This window comes from Cyanistes caeruleus, chromosome 22 (genome assembly GCF_971803275.1).
Source record: "Cyanistes caeruleus chromosome 22, bCyaCae1.hap1.1, whole genome shotgun sequence".
NCBI lineage: Eukaryota > Metazoa > Chordata > Aves > Passeriformes > Paridae > Cyanistes > Cyanistes caeruleus.
The window spans coordinates 3,415,128-3,432,262 of NC_141722.1; the positions used below are offsets into that span (position 1 = coordinate 3,415,128).

Here is a 17,135-nt window from a genome sequence, read left to right on the forward strand (position 1 = left end):
GGCGGGGTCGGAGCCGCTTTATTGGAGGAGAGCGCGAGCGGGGGGCGGGGCCCGCGCGAGCGGGGGCGCCGCCCCGCCCCTCACGCGGCACCGCACGCGGCCCCCGTGCGCGCGCATGCCCCGCCGCCACGTGCGGGCCCGGCCCCGCCCCGGGGCGTGGTCAGGTGAGGGGCGGGGCCGGGCCGGGCGTGGCCCGCCCCGGGTCACTGAGGCACCGTGTGAGTGGTGGGCTGTGCTGGTTAGTAATTAATGACGGGAGTGTCTTAAGGCGACCAGTAAAGTTAGTTAACATCTCGGTAATCAAAATAGTTTTGCTTTAAATAGCAGTAAATGGGCTGAGAAGGCATCAGGTTTGAAGTGGAGAGGCTGAAGAAGATTCTCAAAGGCACCTTCAGTTGAACTGAGTTTCTTCTTGTAACTCATGGAGCCGCACTCCAGACTACAAAAAGAAGAAAAAGGTTGGACCACGGCCTTCAGCTCCTTACCATAACAATCCTGCATCTTAAGAATTTAAGATAACAGAGATAAATCCCTCTTAAATCCCTTATATCTAAGAATTTGTCCATGTTGATTTTCTTAGTTGTATTTTTCCCTTGTGCTTGCACACCAGGACTTAGTCTCTGATGTCAATGCTGTGTTTGTTACTGTTACAGCACAAACTTAAAAACTGTCCTCCTTTTAAACACTTGGCAGTTACATGACTGAACCATACATTCCCTGGCTCTCTATCCTAACCCAAAGTTAGGCTCTCATTTCACCGAGCACCCAAACCTCTACTCAAAGCCTCCCTGGTATGGCAGTGCACTTGTAACTGCCACAAAAAAGCAGGAAGCCAAGGCAGATGATAACAGTTCTCAGACAAGGACAGTGTGTGGAATCTCATGTTACACTTGTGCAACAGGCAGCTGTAAAAAAACCCCACGTCTGTTCCTGGTTTCCAAGTCCTTGCTATTTTCACTTTCACCTTTGTCACCCTCACTTGTGGTTGAGATTCCGGTACTGGAGCTCCCACGTTATCACCGTTTGCCATTCACTGCATGCAACTGTTAAATCCATCATTGCAATTTCAAATTTATGTTGGGTATACTTCCATCTGAGTATCCTGCCTTTGCTTAAACTGCACCAGTCACCAAATTAACACCATCCATTCCAAATCTAAGAGAAATCCCCATTTTGGTCAAACTTACCAATAATGATGATGATGATAATGACAACAACAGCTATCAATATTGCCCACATCTGTGAAAAAAAAAGCAATACAACACTTACTACACACCATGCAAAGGCATCCAGTGCCCCGCAGGGTACAGGAAAACAGCCCCTACAAGGGCCTTTCAGCACTGTTTGTCAGATCTAACGTGCAAGCAAAGGTTCTTCAGTCAGCAAACTCAATCCACTACTGGCACTCAGAGATGGCAGGCCATGCACGCAGGCAAACAGAGCAACATGGTTTTCCCCACATAAAGCCCGTCCCAAGTGAATGCACAAGCTGTTCTGTTACTCACCAAAGATGATTCCAACCTTTGGCAACAGCTACAAGTACAGGAGTCTGAGTGAGCTTCATCCACTTTCTAATACTTCCTGCACATTAATTCAAGCTACGCATTTTTAGCCTTTTCTTCTTGTTTCTCAAAGCCTCAGATTACTGACATGCTTCCCCTCTGGCCATTATCATACAAGATCCTGCATAGGGCAGCATGGCCAGTAATGCAGCTTGTTGTTACTTCACCCAGCCACTGTGCCATGCTTTAAAAACTGGATGCTGTGACTTAAATAACATTGCCTAAACTTCTGTCTTTTGAGACACAAACTGTAATAGTGTTACAATAGTGTTAGGATAGTGTGCAAGCACACAAGCCAAGGTTACCTTGCAGTTCTTCCACCAGTACTTCCTCTTCAGTTTGGCTGCGCTGGTTTCAAACTGGGAAGCCCCTGCTTGCAGGGCATCAGCGCGATCATCCAGCTCTGACAGCTTCTGATCTCGCTCCAATACCTTGTCCACATTCACTCTCATGATGTCAACAACCTACAGCAGTTCAATGCTCACAGTAAGTGACCACACAGTGGAACATAATCACAGCCAACAGACAGCACCACAAGGTACTCAATGTTTTCTCAGAAGCAGGAGCTATTGCCTTTTAGTACATGCAGCCATAAGCTTAAAGAAAACTATGGAATCCACCTGTGGCTAGAAGCCCTGAATGAATACTTTAAAAAGTCAGTAGTGCTGGCAGTCCTTCAAACCTGGGAAATAATTCCTGACTTGCTTCAGGAGTTAAGGAATATAAACATGATAGTAAAATCATGTCAAGAAATACTTGCCAGCCAGCCTGGCTTTTGGATTCCACAAAAATCACATTTGATAGTCAGCTGTCATGGCTACTGCTGAGAAAAAAAACCACCTTGTTCTTCGTAAAAAAAAGGTTTTTAATCTTTGCTTATGCCAAATCCTCAAGCACTAAGACTGCAGCTAATGCTTAGACACTGGGAACTCCTCTCTGCTTCCTCTTCATATAACGAAGGCAAAATTGCTTTGGCAAAAATATCCTTTCTAATTGCATAGGTTTGCAGCAGGAAGAGGATGACACTATTATCAAACCAGACATTTACCTCATCTACTTGGTGCTGAGTTTGCTGGAGCCGGCGATTGCTGCCAGCAGCCATATTTGAGCTTCCAGGGACACTGGCTGACCTGCAGTAAAGAAAGGCATCATTACACACACATCTGGCAGTCCTGAAAACTGGGAACTTGTACCCTTGTAATAAACACAGGACAGTTTCTTACTGGAGAAATGGTGTTTTAACAGCTGACAGTGGGTGCAAGTCATGCAGTGTCCCAAACATCTTGTCAACAAATTGCCTGCTGTGCTAAGAGGCAGCAGTGGCTTGCTAACACACACTCGGCAATGAGGCAGGGGACACAGGGCTCAACAATGGTCCATAGAGCTCAAAGAGTGAGAAGTTTGGGCTCAGAGGTGCTCATGCTTTCCTGTGTGAACACAAGTACTAAGTTTCAAGCAAAACTATTATTCAAGCAATAATAGTTTACAAAAACTTAATACTTATTCTTTGTGATTTTCCAGTGATGCTTCTCTATTCTTTTGAAATGGCTGATATGGAGCAAGAAAAAGCACCAGAAGGAAAAAGTATTTGGAAAAGAATTTACCTTTGGTCTGCTTTGAATTAATAACAGAAGTCTTTTTACCAGCTACAACACTCTGCATCTTTATAATGGATGCAAGAGCTTCTGTACATGCTCCTCATTACCTTTTCACCACCTGGCCAGGTTTTTAATGTGTATCTCTAGAACTATCTGCACTCAATTTCCTTTTCCATGTTCTTACCTCTTTCACATCGGATGCTTGTTTAGTGCATCCTGCCACTCCAAACAGCCAAGTCTGACTGTTTCCTGTATTTACACATTTGCACATTGGCTTCTAACTTCCATGTAATGAGTACAGGCACAACGCAGGAGCCAGGGCAAGGCTCAGAGCCGGCCCTGTACAGCACAGTATCACTGTTTTGGCGCTGCCGCCACCCTTTGGTGCTGCTTCAGTGCCAGTCCCAGGTGAACAGCCTCGGAAATGACACCGCTTCCTGCGAGGCTCCAAACACAGCAACGCCCCGGTGCCCAGCAGGCGCTGTCCCGGCAGGGCGGGCCCCGCTCTGAGTCGCGCCCGGGGCTGGCGGGACAGCCAGGCCTGCGCGGCCCAGGCCAGCGGCGGTCCCGGCCGGAGCAGCGGCTCGGCCGGGGTGGCCCAAAGCACGGCCGGGCCGGGCCTCGCCTCTGCCGCCGGCCGCGCCCGCCCCTCCGCGCAGCCCCTCCCGGAGCCCCCGCCCGCGGGGCCGGACCGGGCCCTGCTCCCGCCACCGCCGGGCCCGCCCCGCTCCCCAGCTCCCCCCGCTCGCCCCGCACTCACATCCTGGCACCGAGACGATAACGGGGCTGCGGCGGCAGCCCCCGGGAGACTTGACCGGGAACTGCGCGCGGCGCCCCGCACTGACGATTCACGAGGCGGGGCCCGGGGCGGGCTCGGGGCGGTGGCGATAGGCTCGGGCCCAGCCCGGAGCCGGATCGGGACAGCAACGATGGGCGGGAACCTGGGCGGGCTCGGGGCGGTGGCGATGGGCTCGAGCCCGGCCCGGAGCGGGATCGGGGCGGCGACGATGAGCGGGGATCGGGGCGGTCTCGGGGCGGGGGAGATGGGCTCAGGCCGGGCCCGGGGCGGGCTCGGGGCGGTGGCGATGGGCTCAGGCCGGGCCCGGGGCGGGCTCGGGGCGGGGGAGATGGGCTCAGGCCGGGCCCGGGGCGGAGGCGGGGCGGGGGAGATGGGCTCAGGCCGGGCCCGGGGCGGAGGCGGGGCGGGGGAGATGGGCTCAGGCCGGGCCCGGGGGGGGCTCGGGGCGGGGGAGATGGGCTCAGGCCGGGCCCGGGGCGGGCTCGGGGCGGGGGAAATCGGCTCGGGGCGGACCCGGAGCGGGGTCGAGGCGGGGGAGATTGGCCCGGGGCGGAGCCGGAGCGGCATTGGGGCGGGGGAGATTGGCTCGGGGCGGACCCGCAGCGGAATCGGGGAGGGGGCGATGGGCTCGGGCCGGGCCCGGGTCGAGCTCTGGGCGGTGGCGATGGGCTCGGGCCGGGCCCGGGTCGGGCTGTGTGTGGGGGCGATGGGCTCGGGCCGGGCCCGGGTCGAGCTCTGGGCGGTGGCGATGGGCTCGGGCCGGGCCCGGGTCGGGCTGTGTGTGGGGGCGATGGGCTCGGGCCGGGCCCAGGGAAGGCTCTGGGCGGTGGCGATGGGCTCGGGCCGGGCCCGGGTCGGGCTCTGGGCGGGGGCGATTGGCTCGGGCCGGGCCCTGGGAAGGCTCTGGGCGGTGGCGATGGGCTCGGGCCGGGCCCGGGGCGAGCTCTGTGTGGGGGCGATGGGCTCGGGCCGGGCCCGGGGCGGGCTCTGTGTGGGGGCGATGGGCTCGGGCCGGGCCCGGGGCGGGCTCTGTGTGAGGGCGATGGGCGGGAGTCGGGGCGGGATGGGCGCTTGGGGCGGGGGCCGGGCGGGGCGCGGGGCGAGCTCAGGGCCGGGGCTGAGCCGGGACTGGGGAGCGCGGCCGGGCCGGCCCCGGGGCGGGGCCTGGTGCGGGGCCGGGCCATGGCCGTGCCCCCGCGGGCCGCTGTCGGGGGCCCTGCCCGCCCCAGGCGGTGACGGGAACGGTAACGGCAGCAACGGAACGGCGCGAGCGGCCGGGCACGGGCACGGACAGGGCACAGACACACGGGCACGGACATGGGCACGGACAGACACACAGACACGGACACACACGCAGACACAGCCGCGTGCATTTCGCGTCCGCGCGCTCCGTGCAGCGCCCGAGGGGGACCGGGTGTGTCCTTGTCCCCCGCCCTGCCCCAGGGCGGGACCCCGCGCTCGCTGCCCCCCGGTGCCCGCACGGTACCGAGCAGAGCAGGCCCGGTCACACACCGGGGTTGGATGCTGCTCGTGGTGCTCCCGTGGGAGCCCCGGGGCTGCTCCGCCAGGGAACACCGGCCTCCGCAAGGCGCTGCAGGGAGGGAGGCGCTGGGTGCCTTTGCAGCACGGGTTCTGCGTTATCTTTTTTTTCCCTTATTAAACTTTATCTCACCCCAGGCATTTTCTTCCCCTCATGTTTGGTGTTGCAGTTCGCTCCCGCCGTGCCCCTGGGGATAAGGGAGGAGGCGCCTTCTTTCAGGACTGGGTCAACCCGCCACGACAGTGAAGAACCCAGCAATTAACAGCCATGTAAAATGGAAAAATGGGAGAGCAATTTGGAGAGTTAAATGCTGATTTATTCTAAAAGAGAAACATAATTAAAATTTCTCTGCAGTCAAGAAGAAACTCTATTAATGAAATCTCATCTTCAGTTGTGGAGCTGGGTTTCGGAAGAGCTTACTCATAATGGTACTAACAAAGCCTCTGATAGACCAGATGATTAATTTATTAAACCTGGTTTCAGGTTTTGCCTGCTGGCCTGTCATGTAGTCTGGTACAAGTTTTGTTCTTGAGGACCAGTTCATGTAAGTTACATATTTAATTAGTGCAATAATGATTGGGTCTCAGTTAATTGTATAATTGTGACCTCTTAGGTTTCTGCATCAGCAGCCTTCATGAATTCTGCTTTTTTCATTTTGAATTCATTTTGCTCTGCTTTGTGTACAACTGTAGGATTAAGCATTTTGCCACCAGCTCTATAAGGTTTCTCATGTAAAACCCTGGATGTGATTGTCCACTGAAGAGGAACTGCAAACAAAGCTCTGGGGGCTGCACCTGCTCACGGCCAGGCTGTGGACTGTCACACCATAACCTGTAAGAAATGAGATGCAATATTCTTACAAGCAGGTCGTGTAGAGCAGAAACTTTTTTTTTTTTTTTTTGGTGGTTTCTTAGAGTGACTAAAGGACTGCTTTGCTCTCAAAGTAGGATGGAAGAGATGTGTTCAGAAGAGACCTGTTCAGAAGAAGGCACACACTTTGTATGGGGAAATTTTCTTTTTTAATTTACAGCAGAAAGAATATAAAGCATTCAGAAAACATTTTCCATATTTTAAGGGCAATTCAAAACATTTTGCATGGTTCCAGCAGCTGAGTTCTTCAACAGATCCATTGATTCAGTGATGCTTTACATGCACAGTTACAAAAATAAAACTTACAAAAGAGAAGACATCTATACTAGTTTTACATGCAAGTCTTGGGGACCCCCCATTGGGCACCAGCTATTGTGTGGAACTGCCATAAGCGTGCAACCAGAGAGGGGGTTCATGTTATATTCTGTATTTCTTTCACACAGTATTACTGCTGTCGAATGTGTTTCACAAAGGAGCGATTCTATTATCAGAAGACAGAAGATCTGGCTCCTGGCACTTGGGAATTTGAATTTTCCTAGAAAGCTGCACTGACTTATCTTAGGTGAAAATGTTAAGTTCCACAACCAAGAAGAGGGTTCGAAGAATCACTTCACTGCGAGGGAGTGCTCCTCCCTCCCCAGTGACACACTGAAGGGTTACGGCCCGACACAACAAAGCACTTGGGAGCTGAGCTGGCTTCAAGCATGCCAGGAGTCCTGGAGCTGTGCAGCAGAACTGCCTGCACGTTTAACAGCCAGCACAGGCTTAAACGTTTGGCTGAAGCAGGATCTAGATTAGTAGATACACCACCAGGCCCATGGATCTGGAAGAGTAATTTGAAATAGCTCTGTATATTACTGAATCGTTTTTCTGTAAAGACAAGGAGTTAAAACATTTCCACTGAGGTCACTACTCTTGTTAGGAACAGATCAATTCTATATTGTCACATATTGATTAATGGGTGCAGTATTTCAGTTTCAAAATGTCAAGAGTTCTTCCAGTACTAATACAGAGCATTTCCAATTCATTCCAAAGGAGATTCTTCAGCATCTCCTGTTCTGTTTTGGCGCAAGAGTAAAATTTAGCAGTTAAGGTTCCAATTGCAGACAGTAAATTGAGGCTATGAGGCTGCCCACAGGCACAGTGCGAGCGCCAGGCCATTTGTTTTGCTTTTTTTCCCTTTTTTTAAAATTGAATCAGGTCATAAAGCAGCAGTTCAGAAATGTACAAGAGAATTCTGATAATGAGCTATAGCACATCTACTGTAATTCAATGCTGGCAGTGAAAAGAAGTAATTAAAAACAGGTACAATTATAGAAAAGGCACCAAGAGCACTGACCCCAGTTTTTTTGCCACAATCTTTGTTTTTACTCTTCTTTTAAAGACACCAGTTTCAAAGCTTCCTATGTGTGAATATTTTTTGGCTTCACAACAAGCCTTGCGTTTAAACATTGCAGTTGGTGGCCGGGATCAAGCAAGAACAACTATTCCAAAACTAACAATCTCAAATTTACACAAGTTCATTCAGAAATTTTAAACTGCCACGAGTGAGACAAACAGACAGGAGCAGTTTCTGATCTCAGACACATGTACGTGACCCACAAGTAATGACACGGACTTCAGGAGTTTCTTCCCTTACATTCCTGTGTAATGAGGATCAGAACTGGTTCCCATTGTTGAGAATCTGTGACAGTTTTAAATTAGTAGTTCAATTTTAAAAAAATCTAATTTCTTTGGCTCCTCACTATGTGGAAATAGCAATATACCATGACACCCCTACAGGATCAGTTTGCATCTTTTTTTTTAATTTTTACTTAATTTTTTAAAATTTTTTGTGCAATTTTTATTACATTTTCTGACTTCCAGCAGGAGATATGAAAATGTGAAACATATTTTCTACTTTCGTACTATTTATTTATTTTTTTTCATTTTATGTTCATTCTAAGTGTTCTTTATTGGAGTGAGTGTATGGTGTTAAGCTAGATACGGTTTTTGTACTCTTATGATTATCTGCTTTGCAAAAGTAACTTAATTTTCTTAAGCAATATTAGCATTCACATTACTTGGCACCATTGGCAAAAAAAAAAAGAAAAAAAAAAAGACGGGGGTAAAAAAAAAAGAAGGAAGGAATACATAAATTAAACCCAACTGAACCAAACTCCTGGTAGCCAAAATCAAATGTAAACATATCCTTTTTTTCTTTTTTTTTTTTTTTTTTAAAGTAATGTTGCTCTGCCTTTTTTCCTAAGTCTAAATACAGTAGCTCTTTTTTGCCATTTAGTCATGCTTTAGCAAAAATGTTCTTCTAAAGAACATTTAAAATAAAGTTTCTTATAGTGAAATAAAGTTTTTGTTTCATTTTACAGACCATAGCCACTAATGCTTTGCTTTGTTCATTTCTTTTTCTTGAGTTCATGCACATATCTCTTTAATATATACAATATGTACAAACAATACATCCACACTCTTCTCGTTCATTCAGACAAAACTATACAAATAATAATTTTATCTTGCCAAGTTATTGACCCTTTGTGAATAAAATATTTAGTAATTAATCAATATATTCCCTTTCAAATATTTTTTTCTCATTTTCCATTTCTACCTTCTATATATACAGAAACTGCCCAGATTTTGATGAAGTAGCCAAAATAAGAAATTTACTGGCCAGAATGCAGCACCACTGATCTTTAGGTGGCATAAAATGTCCAGGCAACATATGTACGTGACTCTGCAAAATGACAAGAGGTTTGACAAGTACGTAAGAGAAAAAGCTACATGTTTTACAAATTATTTGAGAACTTAATTAAAACAATAGTACATGAAGGTAAGGCTAGAAAATAAAGTGCTGAATATGAGAGAAAGTACATGACAGTTGATATGTTTGCAGGTTCTAGTAAAATTACAAAAAAAAAAGTGTAAAACTTGCTTAAGCTGCTCTCTCCATTCCTCATGCAATACCCGTGTCTCTCATACACCAAACCCCTCCTTTAAGTTCCCACGGGATGTATTAAAAACCTGCAGATTTAAAAAGTTGCATTAAGTGTGCTGTAGAGGTTTAAATAAAACACAAAGGACAGGAGTGCGAAGGAAATGAGGATGCATGGACCCAATAAAGATGTACTGATCTAAGCCCCTCCACTGAGACTCTCAAAGCTTCAGTTTCTTGGAGATGACTGACAGGTGCAGGAACAGCATTCTTGTGTTGCTTGTGCATTCCCACCTTTTCTGAACAATATTTTTGGTATAATATTTGTACAGTTCCACATGTTGTTTAATACAGCCCTATATGAAAAGGATAATTAATCGCTTCTTCCTTCCTTCTCGGAGAATGAAGCAACTCACGATTTCCTCCTGGTGTCTTGTTTTCCCCACGATCCAACAGAAGATTGAGTTCCAAGATGTCTTGCTGAACAAATTAAAAGTTGTCCATGAAAGTGCAAATGCAATGACCAAAACATTACTGTTAAAATCCTGCAGCTGGTATTTCCAGAACTGCAGTGGGTATTTTTGTTGTTGCATGTCTCTGCTAAAAACAGAAAATGAAAACAGTCTGAAAAGCAATGTCACATTGCTACGGGATGCTGCTGCGTATCTTCAAGTTCCTTGGCCTTTTTCAATTCTTTCACTCTGAAAAAATGAAGAGGAGCTATGTAACACTTCTATTACAAATCTCTTGAAGACAGAGCAATCAAAAGGATTCATCACTCCAACCTCCTGTGCAGAAGAGGCAGCTCCCAGAGACACGACAGGAGGGTAGCACCTTCCCAAACACCATAAACAGTTGGAAGCGCAAGAAGGGGCCACTGGAGATCCCAGACAAACGTTTGGAGAGACACACTTGGTTCCAGCTACTGCTTTTCCCCAGTACTGGCAACTACAGCTGGGCTTCGTTCTGGTGTCAGCCTGACTGTTTGGGGCTTCCTGGACTGCTGTTCCCCACCTGACCCTGCAGCTGCTTCCTACTGTCCCAGCAAAGGGGCTGCTCAGTGTGACCCCTTTTCTCCACACAGTGCTGTGGCAGTGACAGCACAGTGGGGGAAAATTAGTCTGTCCAGCTTGGGAAGGAAGCCTGGTGTTGATAGAGAACCTCACATAATGAAGTGTTTATACACAAGCAGAAGAACCGGAATGGGTGTGAAGAAAGGTACTTTGTTTCACAAGTGCTCCAGCTGCTGTGCCTGTGTGTTTCATGCTGTTGGCAGTATGTCCCTGTGTTTTCCCAGCAGTGCAGGACTCTGTGTGCCAAGGGAGATGAACCTACAGTGTGGAAGTCACTCTTCCTAGATGTGGCCTGATGCCCCACTTCTCAACTTTCTCAAATGCATGCTCTACAATACCTCCTCTAACTCACCAACACAAGAACTAAACCATCATTGAAAGCTGAAAAGGTTAAAAATTAAATTAAAGGATGAATAGAAGGGAGTAATTTTAATCCCATCCAGTGGAACAAAGCTCTGCACTAGAGCTGGGGCAGTAGGAAATCTGTTTAGGCTGAGAACCTGGTTCTGTGTCAGTGCAGGCTCTCTGCAAAGGAGCCAGACCAAATCCAGAGGCATTTCTGTGCTGCCCCAAAGCTGCCCAGCTGTGCTTGGGGCTAGCTCTGCCTCTGCTTGCAAGGAGTTTCTCTGCAGTGAGATCCTTTTGCCACCTGCCTCCACATGTCTTCCCTCTGCTCCTGCAAGGGGAAGCTCCCCTCAAAAGGAGCAGATTACAGGAAAAAAAAAGAAAAAAAAAAAGGTGATTTAGCTAAGCGTGTATAGGCTCAAGTGCTCACATGATGTTGCAAAAACTTGAAAGGACAACTAACAAAGGTATAGTACAAAAAATAGTGTCAGGGATGCTAGTCTGTGTAATGCAACCAGCTACAAGTGAAAGAATTTAACAAAGCCCAAGTAAATAGAATTAAGAAAACATGTCAGGAGAGCTGAGCAGCAGCAGTGACAGTTTGCAGCTACTGTTCATAGACTTACACCCACAGATCTTTTGGCTCTTGCACCAGCCTGCTAATTTAAGGATATAATAAAGCTATAAATTGATCTCTGTATATACACCTCCATTTCACTGTTTTATTTATTCATTTTTCTGCATGTAGTACTAGTCAGAACCACAGTGAAACGTGAGCTGGCTGCTTTTACCTCTGTTTTAGCTGACTCAAAGGCTCTAGCACTCAAATGCACTCTCACTCTTTATGAAATGTGGCCAATAGGGGTCAAATCAGACTAACCTGTATGCAGGTTAGACCTTTGTTAATTATCCTAACTCCACTTTTGGAGAAGATCATGTATGGAAAGACAGAGGGCTCTTCTAGGACAAATGCACACACTGTGTTCAGAGTCTGAAGGCCACTGCTGGAGAGAAAGGCCCTGGCATTCCTGAAATGCGAGCCCAGCAGAGCAGCCCAGCAGGCTCTCCCAGGTGCCAAGCAGTGCTCTGGTCCCCAGGCTGAGGAAGGGACAGCCAACAGCACCAGGGGCTCTCAGTTCCTACTTGGACAGTGCTTGGACACTGCTACAACTTTACAGAAAAATCTCCTGCAGGAAGATTTTGGCTCTTTTAGCATTTTAGCTGGTGTCTAAAAGAGTCTGTTCACTTCAAGAGACTGGAGGCTTCAGCACTGCACAAAAGGCAGCAACAAGCCTCTACTCAGGCTGACAGCCTGAGTTCTAAGTTCCCTGGGGTTCTTCATGCTTGGTACAGCCAGATCCCTTTTCATTGCAGGAAACATAGGAGGGCTGAAACAGTAAGCCAGAATAGTCACAAATGACAAGTTTCTCATCTCCAGCATAAATAGTTTTATTTTCTTGGAGCAGAGAAACAGCCTCTCCCTTGAATTTTCAACTAATATAAGTAGTGCACCATTTAGAAGCAGGAGAGCCAGAATCCCTGGTGCTGTGCTAGAAAAGGTGGTGTGCCTCTGTGCAAAGGACAATTTTTAAGGCTCAGATCAGCTGTGTTTAAGATACAATCAATTAATGCATGATTTGCAGTGCAACTTCCAAGTGTTTTCTGTTGCACTTCAGTACTGTAATGTAAAATTAACCTGTTATTATAGATCTCTCACTGAGAACATGCACATTAAATAAGCTGGTGGCTCTTTCACTGAGACATGCTATTCCTTACTTTAGCACTTCACATGCAAGGGCTACACTAACAAAAAAGCACTTTTACTGGAAGAATGCAAGACATGCTTTGCTGCAAACTTCAACCTACAGCATGCAGTATCTGTACTGGTGCAGAACTATTGCATCTGTTTGCCTGGAACACACATGCCAACAGAAGTTAATTACTGCAGCACCCAGCATTTGCACTAAAACAGGTCCTGTTCAGAAACACAGAATCACAGTGTCATAGAATGTTAAGGGTTGGAAGGGAACTTAAAGATCATCTAGCCCCAGCTCCCCTGCCACAGGCAGGGACATCACCATCCCAGGTTGCTCAAGGCCATATCCATCCTGGCCTTGGACACTTCCAGGGATGGGGCAGCCACAGCTTCTCTGGGTAACTCATTCCAGTATCTCATAATCCTCACAGAAAAAAAATTATTCTTAGTATCTAACCTGAAGATCCCCGCTCTTTAAATTTGTATCAATTACTCTTCACCCTACCACTACAGTTGCAGATGAGGAATCCCTTTTCAGTTTCCCTGTAGCACCCTCCACACGACCTTTTCTTCTCCAGGCTCAGAAGATCTAACTTTCTCAGCCTTTGTAGGGGAGATGCTCCCATCCTCTTATCAACTTCATGGCATCCTTTGGACTTACTCCAACAGTTCCCTGTCCTTCTTATGCTGGGGAACACCAGAACTGTGTGCAGGACCCTGACAAGAGCAGGGTAGAGGGTGAGAATCCCCTCCTTCCCTGCTACACACACTCCTTTGGGTGGAGCCTAGGACACAATTGGTTTCTGGGCTTGGAGCACCCACTGCTCACTCATGGGGAGTTTTTCATCAACCATAATCCAAGTCTTTCTCCACAAGGCTGTTTCCAACCAGTTCTCCACCCAACCTGTCAACAGTGCATGTGGGATTGCCCCAACCCAGGTGTAGGACCTTGCTTTACTTTGTTGAACTTCTGAGGTTCACACAATCCCACCTCTCAGCCTGTCCACGTCCTTCTGGATCCATCCCTTCCCTCCCATGTGTGGCTGCACCACACAGCTCAGTGGTGCCAGCAAACTTGCTGAGGGTGCCCTCGCCCCCACTGCCCATAGCACTGACAAAGATGGTGAGCAGTATCCACCCCACTACTGACCCCACTTGTCACTGGCCTCCATGTGGACCATGAACCACTGAGCACAGCTCTCTGCATGTGGCCAGCCAGCCAGTTCTTCATCCAGACAGCGGTCCATCCTCAAAACCACATCCCTCCAATTTAGAGACAAGGATGTTGTATAGGACAGTGTCAAACACTTTGCATTTGACACACTTTCCTTGGTCAGGTGGGATTTACATGAATAATGTAATAATTACTGCTGAAAAACACAGACACAAAGAATTTCCCTAAAGGTATAAACTGAAATCTGCCATGGGTACATTACTGGAAGATGCTATTTAGTATGTAATGGCTTAAAACAAACCTTAAAATTCCACAGCATTTACACACTTATGCCTCAAGATGATAACCATCCAAATTTGCCGAGCTACCGTATTTTTTAAATTAACTTATCTGTTTGTATCCAGTGCAATAGAGTGTGTCCCACTGCAGATGGAGTGTAGGTAGGTACCGAGAGTCCTTTATTCCATTAACACACAGGTAAATATGGAAACTCACAGTCTGGAGCTGTCTCTCCTCTCTCCAGAGCTGGCCTGGGATGCCAGGGAAGTTCTTCCTTCTCCTTGGCAGCTGGTACAGGGCAGCCCTGCTTACCATGGGCTCTGCAGCAGGCACAGCAGAGTGAACTGAAGTACCTCCAAATGTTACCAAAAATGAAACCAATCCATGGCCAGAGTATCACTGGGGAAGCTCTGAGGTGTTACTGTGAACACCATGCTGCTTCCTCAAACCATGATACACAGGATGTGCCAGAACCAGTGCATGCACCAAGGTAATCCATTTACTTTATCTGAAATGCTTTGTCAAGAGAATCTAAAATTAATTGTCTTCAATAAATTAATTCTTTCTTGGATAGTCTGCACTGTAACCCTTCCCGTCTCTTAGAAGTGCTTTCAGCCTTTTCTTAACTCTTCTTGAGTTCCTCACTCAGTGGCACTTGATTGCAACAATATGAAATCAAATAGCAGGGACTGGTATTTCCTCTTCATTAATACCTGGTGTAATAAACCCTCAAATTTTTCAACTGCAGTTAAAAAGAATTTTGGACAAATTAGGACCCTTGAGAATAGAAATCCTGAGTAAGTGCTGCTAGAAGAGATTTGAAGTGAACAATATAGCACTGCCTTCATGTTGCAAGGCAACCTTCTTTGGCTAACATTTTTACAGTCTTAAACTGAGGCAGGGAAGAGAACCAAAGTGTAGCATTTGCAGTTACAAGCATTAATAAACTCCTGTAAGGAAAAGAACACTACTGGGATTTATAGAATTGAACAGCAGAAAGAATGTTCTTAGAGAAGATCTTTTGACCCAGTTTGGTAGACTTGCAGTTAGACTATTTTTTTAAACAACAGGGGAAATGAGGGCAATGACAGTGACAGCAGCAGGCCAGGTGCTGCTGGATGGTGTGCAAACCTCTGTCATGATGACTTGGATCACTTCTGGGAGTGCTTCCCTGACCTGAATGGGGGCTGGGGTGAGGACAGCTCAAGTGATGCCTGGCTGCGAGCGGAGCACCCCGGAACAGGAAACAGGCCCTGGCTTTTGCAGATCTCCAAACAAAAAGCACCATCCTACACCAGCAGCTCTGAAACCATGCACAAAACTGCAAGGACTGTATATCTGATTTTTGTATCTGATGAAGCTTTGAATAAACACCTCACCAAATAACATATTCTCCAGATAGTAAGCGCTTCTAAGGCACAAAGTTATTCCCTCTGCAAGTGCTGAAGAGCAGATGGAAGGAAAAAGCACGTGCAATAGAGATGACCACTGCTAAGGTGTCTGAAATCACAGCCGTGATGCTGACATACAGAAAAGGAAGAGAAGATGATTTCAAACATGAGGTTTGAACCCTGACTCCTGGGAGATACATCCTGGTTCCCAAACTGCTCCAGCCAGCCAAAGTTTCTGCCCACACCATGTTGCTCACTTGGACAGTGTACAGGGGGTGCATCAATATGTGCTGAAGCAATGTAGAAAGCAACAGCCGCAGTGAGTGGCAGCTCCTCTCCCTGTGCCCTCCCCAGTCCTGCACGGGGTGTCAGCAAATGAACCAGCCCTACTCAGAAAAAGTCCCAGCAAACAATGGCTTCATGGATAAAGCATAACACAAAGCTGCTTCATCAGAGTGACTCCATAATGCCCAGCCAGGGGATGCTGAATGAGTCCGAATGCTGAAGATCTGTTTACAGGACAGGATGCAAGAGCCAGAGAGGGCTGGCTGGTGAGTTACCTGTTGCTCTGAGAGCTGAAATGGCCTGTGGGATATTTAAGACAAGGGAGATCTTGCCTTTTTCCAGATACCTCATTTAGGCAGCAAAACAAAAAAGACAGAAAGGCCCAGTAAGAATGACACCCCAGAGCATGCAGTCTGCAATTTAATACACACATCTGAGCTCCAAATACATTCAGCCCCTTCAAGAGGTAAATGAAAAAAGAAATTACTTTGAAAACTTCTGTTGCAGGTACAGTGACGCATATCCCAATATGACATTTTCACACATTGTCCTGAACTCAAACAAACGAGACTTTCCTACCCCTTGACATTTTCCCCATTCTCTATCTCACTCAAAGAGAGGCAAGAAACCAGGTACCTCAATGCAATGTCTGCTGCATGGCACAGATTAAAACCACATAAAAAAAATGTAAGTCCTAGATGCACAGGAGTAGGAAAAGGTTTGTTGCTAAAATGCCGAAAGGGGGAAGAGTATGCAGAGAACAACAAAACACAGGAGATGTTGTTTATTCAGGTATGAAATGCAGCTGTACTTACCAGAGAAATGACTTCAGATGCTACACACTTACTCCCTGAAACTGGAGAGCAGCATTTAATCAAACCATGAGAATGTGGTGGGGTCAAGGGGCCTATTTGTACATGAAAGGTGAATGAAGACAGCTTTTATTACTCATGATCACAAGTAACAAGTGCACTTGTTCTGCCCCTGAGAGGACAGAAGTTTCGCTGTAGGCAGAAGGTGCCTGACTGGACATCTCCTTTAGGTGGGAAAGACTCGCTCCTTGATCTCCTCCAGATCATCTCCTGCCAAGGGTAGGGCAGAGAGGTTCACACTGCAGGCAGCTGTGCAATTTTTCTTCACCTCTACACCTGGACTGGGAGCAAAGCTCTCTTTTGCAGGAAGCTACAGAGGATAGTTTGACTGATATGAAGGCAAACATATGTGTAGGGGGCATGGCGCGTATCTGGAATCCCTCTACTGAAGCAGGTTTCCTTGAGATGAAAACTGAAAACTTAAAGGCAACAGCAATTGGATGGGTTTTTTCCCCCCTAATTTCTACTACAGTGATTTCTACTGCAGAAGGATACCAAGTCTTGTCTCACCAGAGCCGGCCAGTAAAATCTGCCTCTCTCTCTACTGATCCTGGTGTAATGTCATCACTCAAATAAATCCATAAAAAAATCACTCAATATGGAAAGGTTTTAAAACTGAATCCCAGGAGCAAATGCTGCAATCATTGATCTGCACATTCCCACAG

General features: G+C 47.4%; 2 protein-coding genes across 21 annotated transcripts in view; both read right to left on the bottom strand.

Moving 5' to 3' along the window:
* Positions 1 to 293: 293 nt before the first annotated feature.
* VAMP3 (vesicle associated membrane protein 3) lies at positions 294 to 6,508 on the bottom strand. The gene is made up of 5 exons (XM_086860636.1): positions 3,921 to 6,508; positions 2,611 to 2,692; positions 1,868 to 2,026; positions 1,188 to 1,239; positions 294 to 439 (listed from the first exon to the last, which is right to left on the bottom strand). Exons 1-5 carry the CDS (start codon positions 5,330 to 5,332, stop codon positions 420 to 422), a joined length of 1,725 nt encoding a protein of 574 aa, XP_086716762.1. The 5' UTR covers positions 5,333 to 6,508; the 3' UTR covers positions 294 to 419.
* Positions 6,496 to 17,135, bottom strand: part of CAMTA1 (calmodulin binding transcription activator 1) — a 236,513-nt gene continuing 225,873 nt past the window's right edge. For 8 of the 20 annotated variants that reach the window (XM_086860593.1, XM_086860592.1, XM_086860604.1 and 5 more), the window contains 2 exons: positions 15,874 to 15,944; positions 8,766 to 9,996 (listed from right to left, as the gene is read on the bottom strand). In XM_086860593.1, coding sequence (XP_086716719.1) covers positions 9,933 to 9,996; positions 15,874 to 15,944 — 135 coding nt within the window. In that variant the 3' untranslated portion in view covers positions 8,766 to 9,932. Of the gene's footprint in view, positions 9,997 to 15,873; positions 15,945 to 17,135 lie in introns of all 20 variants that reach the window. The other 12 variants (XM_086860599.1, XM_086860600.1, XM_086860609.1 and 9 more) reach the window with 4 other exon arrangements.